This window comes from Cololabis saira, chromosome 15 (genome assembly GCF_033807715.1).
Source record: "Cololabis saira isolate AMF1-May2022 chromosome 15, fColSai1.1, whole genome shotgun sequence".
NCBI classification, from domain to species: Eukaryota; Metazoa; Chordata; class Actinopteri; order Beloniformes; family Belonidae; genus Cololabis; species Cololabis saira.
The window spans coordinates 26545463-26557608 of NC_084601.1; the positions used below are offsets into that span (position 1 = coordinate 26545463).

General features: G+C 39.8%; 1 protein-coding gene across 1 annotated transcript; it reads left to right on the forward strand.

The window, feature by feature from the left end:
• The first annotated feature begins 2898 nt into the window (after nucleotides 1-2898).
• LOC133460816 (replication protein A 32 kDa subunit-like) lies at nucleotides 2899-9329 on the forward strand. Its single transcript, XM_061741580.1, has 9 exons — nucleotides 2899-2911; nucleotides 3002-3054; nucleotides 3141-3242; nucleotides 4453-4566; nucleotides 4647-4718; nucleotides 4802-4909; nucleotides 6615-6719; nucleotides 8367-8464; nucleotides 9257-9329. The coding sequence occupies exons 1-9, from the start codon at nucleotides 2899-2901 to the stop codon at nucleotides 9327-9329; spliced, it is 738 nt and encodes a 245-aa protein (XP_061597564.1).
• The last annotated feature ends 2817 nt before the right edge of the window (nucleotides 9330-12146 follow it).

Below are 12146 nucleotides of genomic sequence, written 5' to 3' on the forward strand. Positions count from 1 at the left end.
TTGTTTCAAAAACGAGCCCAGCGCGGAATATTAGTCTCATGGTGACAGACGGGCAAGGGAACGAGCAGCGCAGAAAGACCGGAATTAATTTAAAGCGGAATGAGTGTAAACATGATCGTGGAATTATTCTATTCTGATTTAAAATCGGAATAAACCAGCGACTTACTTCGGAATAAAGTTTAATTTGGAATTAGGTGTTTACATGGTAATTCTTACCAATTTTAAATCTGATTTAATTTTAATTCTGAACTAAAGAGGAATTAAACTTCCCATGTAAACGCACTGAATATGTTATGTTATGAATATTTACTGTTGTAAAAACAAACACCTGTGCTCCATTTCATGTCTTGCTCACTGTGGCGTAGTAAAACACTACATATAGTGTAGTGACGATTCTGTATCGCTGTTATTTTGGTACAAGCCTTGTTTTATGCATTGTCTCTGAACGTCACCTGTGTGAATAGAGATAGAGAACCACTGCAGGCACCTGAGCAGGCAGCACGGGTCCAGCACGGTGGTGTGCAGCTGCCCACATGTCTACCTGTGCAGGAGGAGGAATTATGGGAAACTGGATCACCTGCAAGCAGAGATGCTCACCAGCACCAAAGATTGGTGCACTGGAAACTTGATATTAAGCCTGCCCATGTAAACCTTTACTGTCCAGAATTCTCCTGCTGGACTTTAGTCATCATGTAACCATGGCAACCTGATGCAACATCTGTTCTTAACGGCTTCGGTTCAGGAGACGATGCAATGTGACACGATGTCAGCCACAGAACCCAATTGATGTCACTTTCCCACTGGACCATGCCCCCTTACTCTAACTGAGTGGCAAAAACATCTGCAAAAATGGCTGCAACTAGTGGAGAAGACGGGATAACAGCCAATTATGGGCTTAAATTAAAGGCAGTTGGACTTGACAGTGACCCGTACAGTTACCCGAAGAACCAGTGGTCCATGGACATTAATATTTGGCCACAAATCCAGTTTCTGATATTTATATTAAAGCATACAAAAGTCTTGACGCTTGGTCTGACTTCAAGGCAGGATTTGTTGGTGAAATTAAAGAGATGAGGACACCGAACTTTATGATTTGACCGTTTAACGTTAGCTACCCAAAAATCCAAAATGGGAACCGCAAACCGCAAATCGCAAATCCACGCATTTGTCTCTCTTATGCTTATTTTTCGGCAGTCTGTAAAACGATAACTCTGATTTCTTGCAAAATCTACGAGTACAGTCGATCCCACAACAGCTCTTTAGATGTTTTCAAGTGCTCAAACTGAAAGTCTACGCTGCCACTCAGTGGACGTAACCCGTTGTGAAGTTGCATCTGTGACGTCATGCGCATTCCCTCTTAGCCTGCGCTACCGCTGGATTTCAGTCATCATGTAACCATGGAAACCTAATGCAACGGCTTCGGTTCAGGAGACAATGCAATGTCACACGATGTCAGCCACAGAACCCAATATATCGCTGCTTCAGTTGCTGTGTGCAGCACCAAGGTCCTTTCTTACCATGTGTATGCACATGCATGCAGAATTACAGTACTGGCACTTTCTTTTTTTTATAGATATTTTTATTGATTTTGGTTTTAAAGTAAACAAACATGACACAAGGAAATATAAGAACACCATATTCTACACAAAACATGCTGAGCAGGAATTCACACACGATGATGAAGCAGAATGAGTAAATATATATAGAGAAGGGAGAAAAAAAGGGAGGCAGGGGAAAGAAGACTGTTAACAGTTGAATGGGTACATGACCAAATATCCAGGCAGTGAGGTGTTACAATATTCCGCTTGGTTAAAACTCAAGGAATATATGTCCAGATAAGTTCATAGAGGCCTCTCTCCAAAGTCTGTGCCCTCTCTGTTCCAATGTAATTTAAGAATGGGTCCCAAATTTTATAAAACATTGAGGGTTTGTCCTTAAGCCAGTAGGTCATGGCTTCCAGAGGGATGAGCTCCATTATACTTTGTTGCCGTTGTGAAAGCTTGAGTTAGTCAGAAATCCACTGATGTAAGATGCACCTTCTGGCACCAAACAAAAGAACATCAAGCAGTTTTACCATGTGGGGTTTAATATTCAGTGTAGAATGTAATCCAACAATACAAGAAAAAGGGTTTAAGACGTAGATTTTTACCAAATATTACAAAAATTTCATTACAAACCTTTCCCCAGAAACTTTTGATAAGGGGACAATCAAAAATACCGTGGAAGTAAGACCCATCAGAAATCTTGCATTTGTTACAATATTTGGGAAATATAGGATTACATTTATTCCGTGACACCGGTGTAATCTGGAGCCTATGAATTATTTTAAACTGTAACTCCTAGTACCGGCACTTTCAAATGTACTGCTTACTATTTCCATGACAGGAGTCCACTGAACAAAACATTTATAGTCTGTATTTTGTGTCGTTTTGGTTGTTTCTGGGAGAGTATAGGGTCCTGGATCAGAGCCCGTGTCTCTCTCTGACCCCGTCAGATCATGTGAACTTCTCTCAAAGCTGCACACATTTGTATTCCCACATTTTTCAGGGAAAAGCTCTCTTGAGCTTATGCAATTGTAAGATATTTTGAAAAGATTAAATTATGTTTATTCCCTGTCAGTCTGAATACATTTCGAATAACAATCATGAAAAAAAGATGAAAGTGATTGAAATCTGGTAAAGAAAAAGCGTGAAAGGGGTTTTCCCACAAATTGTTTGCTCATCCCGTTGTTCTTCAGTCCTGGGCCACATCACAGCTAATTGCTCTCATTTTGATCACCTGCTGGAAAAGCCTGCCACTGAAGTCAGCGAGGTTGAAAAAAGGCTTCCTGGTTTTGCTGGATGTTAGCTGGAGAACGCAGGTAAATGCCCGGCTGGACGGTGACATCCTCGCCTTACGATGTGGAAACAAGGTAAGAGGCTGATCTGCAGCACCTCCAGCTCTCTGGCTGTATGGCCCTCACACAAACACTGAACATTGCTGAAACATTGCTTCACCGCAGCCTGCAGGGAGTCCGCTGGAGGGACCACGAGGCCCAGAGCAGATGTGCCAAAGGTAACGCGGGTTAGCGCCGGTGACCAGAGGAAACTGCCTCTTCCTTGACCTTACATTGATACAGGCTTTCCCTGATCTCGTCCCAGATGTCCCATCTTGAGATTCTGCCTGCCACAGTGTCTCAGCTGCTGGCTGCCACCAGAGTCACCAATGACACGTTTACTATCTGGGACTGGGAACTCAACCAGGTAGGAGTCGTCTAAGCGTCCGCATGAAAGACTGGCTGTGGTCATTGAGGTCATTGAATGCAATTCAATTTCATATATACATTACAACACAGGTTGTCTCTAGGTGACTTGTCTGACTTGTCTGGGACATTAAAAGTCCCAGATAAGTGTATGTATGTGTATGTGTATATATATATATATATATATATATATCTTTTTTTTTTTTTTTTTTTTTTTTTTTTTCCACAATATGTTTAATGCAACTGTAAATGTAGTCCTTGACCTGGAACCCAGTGCACAAACACGCTGTATGGGGCTCATTCAGTGAGTCTTGTTTTTGTCACATTGACGGCAGTCAATGGTTTGTGTATTAACTCGTGTGCATCAGCTCTTGTTAAAGGATATATCCTGAAATCTGACGAGTTTTCCAAGAAGAAATAAAATGTGCTTTTTGTGCTGCCAACAGCAGCAACAGCTTGAAACTGCTTTAAAGCCAAGTGTGTTGAAAGGTGGGAATTTTAACTGAATTATTCTGAAAGAAATCATGTCTATTTTTGGAGCCAAGTCACAACTGTTGACATTTTTCTGTGAAGTGCTTTGACATGATGAATTCAGTTAAATGCAGTTAAATTTTTCTGATGTAAATCACAGTAGTCATTGCAAACTCTACTATGCGTGATTGAATTATCTTGGTTTTCTGTCCAACATGTATCATTTTATGTTGCACTTCATCAATGACTTGTACGGAAGAGTATTAGGGCCATGCAGGAGAAAACATATTTGAGAGGGGAAGATTTTTTTAATTGTGCACTTCGAAAAAAAGTCAATGTAACAACTACCCACCGACTAAAAAAAGTCGAAATGTCGAGATTAATATTGAAATACAATTTTGAGAAAAAAGTTGAAATGTTGAGAATAATGTTGAAATACAATTTCATGAATAAAGTTGAAATTTCATGAATAAAGTCGAAATTTCGTGAATAAAGTTGAAATACATTTCGACTTTTTTCTCAAAATTGTACTTCAACATTGATCTCAACATTTAGACTTTTTCTTGAAGTGCATAATGAAAAAAAAAATCTTCTAAAATATTTTAATTTTTCTCCTGCCTGGCCCTAATACTCTTCCGTAGACTTGTGATTATTCACTTGTTTTTTTTTTTTTTTTTTTTAACTTTTCTTCTAAATGGATTTTCAGCTCAGAATGACTTTGTGCTGCTTCATATTTCTAGGTTTCTATTGTGGGCATCATCAGAGGGTTTGCTCCGTTTGTGACCAACATCCAGTACTCTGTGGATGACATGACTGGTCCCCCTCTGAATGTGAAGCTGTGGGTTAACATGGAGGCCAGTGGGATCTTTAACTTCAATGCACATGGAAGAGCAGCGAAGGGTTGTGGTAAAAGACTAACTTTCATCATTAACAGGACGGTGCAATGAGGAACCCTGTTTCACCAGGAACATATGTGAGGGTGATTGGAAGTCTACGGGACTTTAGTGTAAGTAAAATGTTTGGAAGTGGTGGGCTTAAATGAACTGACAGAAGGATTTTAAACCCCTCCCCCTTCCTTCTTTGCATAAGGGACAAAGATCAGTACTGGCCATTGACGTTCGTTGCATCGACGACCTGAATGAGATCACATCCCACATGCTGGAGGTGGTGCAAGCTCATATGCAAATCTTTGGAAAGGTACATTCGGAATGACAGATTCTGTTTTACAAGCTCTGTCTTTATACCAAAGCCTTTAAGTATTAAAGGTCTGGTATGGAGGAGTTACTTGTCTATAAAATTGAATTGAAGACTGTAATAAGACTATTGGTAACTCATTTTCCACATCCAAGCATGTAAGTATCCTGAAAAGTGGCGCTCAGTGTTCTTGAGCCCAAATGGATGGTTTCTGAACTCGGGGTGAATAAACTCAGTCTGGCTTTCAGATGAGACTAATGACGCTTTTACACTAGTACCTACTCAGCCCGACTCGACTTGTCTTGCCCTTGTTTCTTTTCAATACCCAGATCAGAAGTAGGCGGGGTTGGAGCGAAGCTGCTCTGATGTACTCGATTGTGCGACACAAACGAAGAAGACCCACTCCGGCTATAGAGGGTATGCATTGATGTCACTTCCCCACTGGAGCACGCCCCCTTACTCACACTGAGTGGCAAAAACATCTGCAACTAGTGGAGAAGACGGGATAACAGCTGATTATCGGCTTAAATTAAACGCAGTTGGACTTGACAGTGACCTGTACAGTTACCCCAAGAACCAGTGGTCCATGGACATTAATATTTGGCCACAAATCGAGTTTCCTGATATTTATATGTACTTAATTTCTACGCCGGGGAAATACACGAAGCAAAGCTTGAAGGCATACAAGAGTCTTGACACTTGGTCCTACTTCAAGGCAGGATTTGTTGGTGAAATTAAAGTGATGAGAAAACTGAACTTTATGATTTGACTGTGTAACGTTAAATACCCAAAAAACCAACATTACCTGATACAAAATGGGAACCGCAAATCCACGTTTCAGTGCCTGGAATCCAGTTGTTTCTGTGAATTGCAGCGATCCATTTGTATCTCTTAAGCTTATTTTTCGGCAGTGTGTAAAACGATAACTCAGATTTCTTGCTAAATCTGTGAGTACAGTCGATCGTGCAACAGCTCTTTCCCATTTTATATGTTTTCCAGTTGCTCAAACTGAAAGTCTACGTTGCCACTCAGTCTTTCTGCCACTCAGTCTTTCTGCCACTCAGCGGGCGAAACCCGCTGTGAAGTTGCATCTGTGACGTCATGCGCATTCCCTCTATACCCAGATCAGAAGTAGGCAGGTTGGAGCAAAGCTGCTGTGACGTACTTGATTGTGCATCACAAACAAAGAAGACCCACTTCACCGCACGATAATCGCTTTTTAACTTTTTCAGTTTGTCTCGGCACTGCCGGAAAGTCTGTTTGTAGCCTTGAGCTGACATGGACTGAGAAAGCTCCTGCTATATTTTTTCATTCCTTGTGGCCTCATCTAGCTCTCTCTGGATATTTTCCTCAGCCACCAGGTTTAAGAAGGTCTCCACCTTGGAATTTGACCACGTTGTTCTTCGAATAAAAGAACAAGAAGCCGCGAGTCGCTCTTGAAATTATGTCACATCCTGACTCAGACACCTGATTGGCCAACTGCCTGACCAATCGGTGGCAGGTAGTGTGATGACGTCAGATTCACTCCGCTTAGAACCTCGGCAGAGTAGTTACAGAAAACGTATCTACTCGGCACATTAGACCCCTAGTAGAAAAGAACCGAGGCGAGTCAAGCTGGGCTGAGTAGGTGCTAGTGGAAAAGTGCCATAAGGCAATGAAGTTGAAAAATGTATTTATTCATTTTTGTTTCTTTCAAATGTTACTTCAGGTGTTTGATGGGAACATGAACACCACTATAGCTCAGCAGACCTGTAGAAATGGTGTGCATCACGAAGGCTTGCTGCCTGTTGGCTTGTCCACGATCCAGAACCAGGTCAGTGGTAAAGGTGAAGTCAGCCCACTGGGGCTGAGGGGGGTGCAGTCATCTGCCCATCACACTGTTGGTAGCCTTTGTTCCTGGGGTTTTTAAGTTCCTGGCCTTGTCGTCTGCATATCTGTGTCCTTTGGAAATTTGCCTCTGTGTTTACTGGTGTGTAATTGTAAAAAACTTGTATAACACTACACTAGAAAAGAGCCATCAGAATAATTCATCGTGAACACACTAATTAATTATTCTTCAATTCTAAAATAATCACATTTTTTGACATAGTGGAATTCCAAACAGCACAATTAATGTATAAAGCTAGGAACAACTTATTACCATCACTTACAGGAAATTATTTATGACAGAGAGGGGAGGTATAATTTAAGGGGTACTCTAAATTTTAGGACTGGCAGAACACGAACAACAATGAAAAGATTTTCTATATCAGTCAGTGGAGTTAAACTATGGAACAGAATGGATTCAGAATTAAAACAATGTCCAAACATTAACCAGTTTAAAAACATGATTTTCACAAGGTACAAAGCGGAAGGGGTTTAGGGGCCTGATGTAACACTATTGGGTGAATGGGTAGATTTGTCTCTCTGTCTGTGTGTGTGTGTGTGTGTGTGTGTGTGTGTGTGTGTGTGTGTGTGTGTGTGTGTGTGTGTGTGTGTGTGTGTGTGTGTGTGTGTGTGTGTGTGTGTGTGTGTGTGTGTGTGTGTGTGTGTGTGTGTGTGTGTGTGTGTGTGTGTGTGTGTGTGTGTGTGTGTGTGTGTGTGTGTGTGTGTGTGTGTGTGTGTGTGTGTGTGTGTGTGTGTGTGTGTGTGTGTGTGTGTGTGTGTGTGTGAACAACCAGAAATGGCAGACTTGAGAGAGAAACGGAAAGAGTATTAGGGCCATGCAGGAGAAAAAATATTTGAGTGATTTTTTTCTATTGTACACTTCGAGGAAAAAAGTCGAAATGGCGAGATTCATGTTGAAATACAATTTCAAGAAAAAAAGTCGACATTTCGTGAATAAACTTGAAATTTCCAGAATAAAGTTGAAATACAATTTGGTGAATAAAGTGGAAATGTCTCCTCTGGCCCATCAAATCCAGTTAGCAGAGCGACTGACAGCTATGCAGCAGCAGCCGTAACTAACTAACTAACTAACTTACATCCTTGGAGTGGAACGTTAAGGCTACGTTATGGAAAGTTATGGAACTGCATATGTGTGATGTGTTTCAAATCAATATCGTAAAGCTAATTCTTGTATTCTGAACCTTGTTGTTCAACTATATTCACGAATGTTTGACATTTTTCTCAACATTTTGGCTTTTTTCTCCAAGTGCATAATGAAAAAAAAAAATCTTCCTCCTCTAAAATATTATTTTTCTTTTTCTCCTGCCTGGCCCTAATACTCTTCCGTAGCCGTACGCTCTGGTAACATCAAACCTTCATGTATAAAGATGTAAAACATCGGAACTTGAAAATTCTAGAGTTGTGTAACAAATGTTTGATCACTCCAGTGGCAAATAGCTTTGTCTTATGAAATGACGATGTATTGTGATGGGTCAGAACAACTTTCTTATTTTGCATCTGGACACAGAATAAACTACTCCTAGTAAAATAAAGATGGACGATAAAGTAAAGGTAATTCTGATTCCTGTGTAAGGTGCTGAATGTAATCCAGAGTTTCTCCATCTGCGACGAAGGCATCAGTTTTCATGACCTGCAAAAGAAGCTGGACTACCTCAGCATGTATGACATCAGGTACCTGCTCTTCTTATTACCCAACATTGTTGCTGCTTCTCTTTTTTTCTTGTTTTGTCTTTTGGTTCAATGTACAGGTTTGGCCTGTAACACTTTAAGGTCAAAATAACTGGTTCTTCACACCAAGAAAAGTGAGTAGAGATGGTTGTGTAATGCTTCAGATCAAATAAAAGGCCAGTGAATTGTATCTCTTATCAAACCCCTTAATTTGCAGTAGAATGCTTGAGTGAAGAACTACAATGCACTTTTTTTCCCTTTTTTATTGATTCGTTGACTGGTTCCTATTCCTACTTGCTGAACTGATTTCCTCTGAAAACCAGTTTTGCTACAAAATACTTGACCTGCAACTGATTCCCACGTAGTCTTTGTTTAGGTCTAGGAAGTTTTTGTCTGTAGTGAATCTTACTTGTAGAAAAGTGACCGTTTCCGAGAAGATGGCTCCTGTAGTGAAATCTCTAACTTCATGAAAATCCTTTTGATGCCTCAATGCAGCTGAGATGTTGAGTTTTGTGCTCTGCAGTATTGTTTGAAGAACAAGATCACTCAGCAGATGTTCGCATCATTTTCCTTCTTGGTGTGGATGACCACAGACAGATTCTAGCTGTACTGTATATGAAAAATGGTAACTTTTTTTCTTTTTTTAGGTCATAACTAAAGCTTGTATGTCCTTAAAGCAGTGAATATTAGGATTTTATTGATGAAGGATTCTCCTGCATACAAGTTAAGTTTTTAAGGCATGCATAGTGTGAACATGTAATCGTATAACTAGTGATGTTTGCTTCTCTTATCCAGAGGCTCCTTGGCTTTTCTCACAAGTGAAGGTCACATCTTCTCTATTGATGAGCATCATTTCAAGTCAACATAAAGATGACCTGCAACCTGCCACTTCAAATTGAAACAATTAAGATTGTGGAATTTTTTTTTTTTCTGGGGTGGGTAAATGTGTTTTTGCTTTGTTGCCTGTAAGTGACTACTCTAATGCCCTTTCCAGTCTCCTTGGTAAAAATGTGGTGTATATTATGTAGTGAACTTGTGGATGCTCAAATGAAGTTGCTGGAAAAGAATAAAAATGTATCTTGTACCTTTGTACTCACTGCTTTTCATTGCTGGTAAGCCTAAATTATCAAATTATCAAAGGGAAAACCAGACTTCTGTTAATGTCAGCGTTTGAGTTACCCTGAAATCTGTTAGGGGGACGTATGATTAGAAAAAAACTTTTCTTTGCTTGAAACTGTACTTTCCTGTCTGAAGCCATGACAAAAAAACTCCATGCGTGTGTGACCGAGGATGCCGTAGTGTAAAGGTTTTTCTGCTGTAATGTTGCTGCTGGACAAAGCTGAGCAGGTTCAGAAGTTCATGTTTCCTACAGGGGAGAAAAAAAAAAAAAAACATGGAGTTTTTGTGGAAAAGGGTTGATTTGTGGCTCTGGTTCAGATCCCCCAACTATCCAACAAGACCAATTTAATGCTGACAACAATTCATCGACATTATATTCTGACTAAGTCTGGAGAATAAAAGTCACCTAATGACTGACATTTTAGACAGTAATTAGGGCCCAAGCACTGACAGTGCAAAGGCCCTATTGTATCTGTCTCGTTTTTCTTTTTATTTTTCCGACGAAATGAGGGCCTTTTTGCCCGCCCTAAACGTGCCCCAAAAGTCACCAAATTTTGGACGCAAGGCAGGCCTGGCGAAAACATTGATGGGCGTGGCCTAATGGCTCAACAGTGCCCCCTAGAAAACTTCTTGTGATTGGTCGATATCTGATAGTTCCTACTTTGTGCCATAACTTTTGAATGGTTTGACATAGATTGTCGTGGGTGGTGTCATCCGCTAAATGTCCAGGCCTGAAGAATCTACATGCAAGTCATACAAGCGCTTCCACTGCAGCCTGAACGTGCACAAGGATGCGAGGGCCCGTTCATCGCTGCTTGCAGCTTTAATTGATTATTGAATTTCTGCCTCTCATTGTACAATAGTTTATTTTATCCTCCATCAAGAACTTTGGTTCAAAATTCAGTCCTCCCGTCTGAATGTGTTTATGCCGTTCCAGCTTGAATAATGATTTGGCTTGACTGGATATAAACCCTCTGCAGCTGGATATGATTGAAAGGGAGTCACATGGCTGTGTGATTTTTGGGTTGGTAATCACTTTCAACACCCAAATAAATGATCTGAAGTGAAGTTCTTTTCCATTCATACATCTCTCCAGGGAGGAGGGGGCTTGAGGGGGTTTTGGTTGCTTTTAGGGGGGGGGGGCTCTGCCGTTATGAGTTGTTTGTTTCTTTTATTTTCTTTTTTGTATATTGTTGATACTGATATATTAATTTATAAATGGGTATATTTATATCAGTATATATAGGTGTGAGGATGTGTTATTATTGATATTCATATAACATTTGTGTGTATGTATGTATGTATGTATGTATGTATGTATATAATATGCGTATGTATATATGTGTATATATAAATATATGTATGTCATATCCAAAAAGTGCGTCTGTGTGTGTGTATGTGTGTATGTATGTATGTGTATATATGTATATATATATATATATATATATATATATATACAACCCAGTCTCACATAAAAACGTACCCTGCCTACATTGGTCCAAAGTGCAAAAACGTAGAGGGGTTAGAATATTAGCCCTTGAAATGTATAACTGTTACATTTTTCTAGCCCTTGAAATGTATAACTGTTTATAACGTTTTGATTACATTTGTAGCAATACAAGAAACAAGTTTTCATTTAGCCTATACTGTTGGACCGCTGTTGTGTGGTAATTTTTCTGAAAAAATTATCCCCCCCTCTGGTTTTTTCACAAATCGCACCCTGTATATATGTATTGCTAGAAATGTAATCAAAACGCATTTCTATGCAGAAACTAACTCAAAATATTGATTTTTTTTTCACAGCACTGTCAAGCAACCAAAAATGTAACGATTTCACGTTATTAAAACGTTCCAGTTTTACATTATTCTGACGAGATCTGAAAAAACGTTGCAACCACGAGCAAGCAAGAGATTATGTACATTTACTGAGTGAATATTATGAAAGTGTATTGCTAGAAATGTAATCAAAACGCATTTCTATGCAGAAACTAACTCAAAATATTGATTTTTCTTCACAGTACTGTCCAGCAACCAAAAATGTAACGATTTCACGATATTAAAACGTTCCAGTTTTACATTATTCTGACGAGATCTGAAAAAATGTTGCAACCACGAGCAAGCAAGAGATTATGTACATTTACTGAGTGAATATTCTGAAAGTAAAATATGTATTGCTAGAAATGTAATCAAAACACATTTCTATGCAGAAACTAACTCAAAATATTGATTTTTCTTCACAGCACTGTCCAGCAACCAAAAATGTAACGATTTCACTGTAGGAGTGCGGTGGATGTAGGCAGAGAAACGACGGAGATTAATTCCTCTTTGGAGAGCACTCCATTTAATTCAATTAACACAGTGAATAAACAAAAACCCCCAAACAGCAAACTCTCGCGCAGGTAAAGACGTGAACACCTCCGAGGTGTGTCTCTACTCTTAAAGTAGCACGTATAATTAAAGGGAAGAATATCCCTTGTAAAAGGAACAACAAGGCATTGTAACATGGGCGAGGTCGCCGTGAATTATAACTCTGTGAATTAACAATTGTCCTGTGTGTGTATATCCA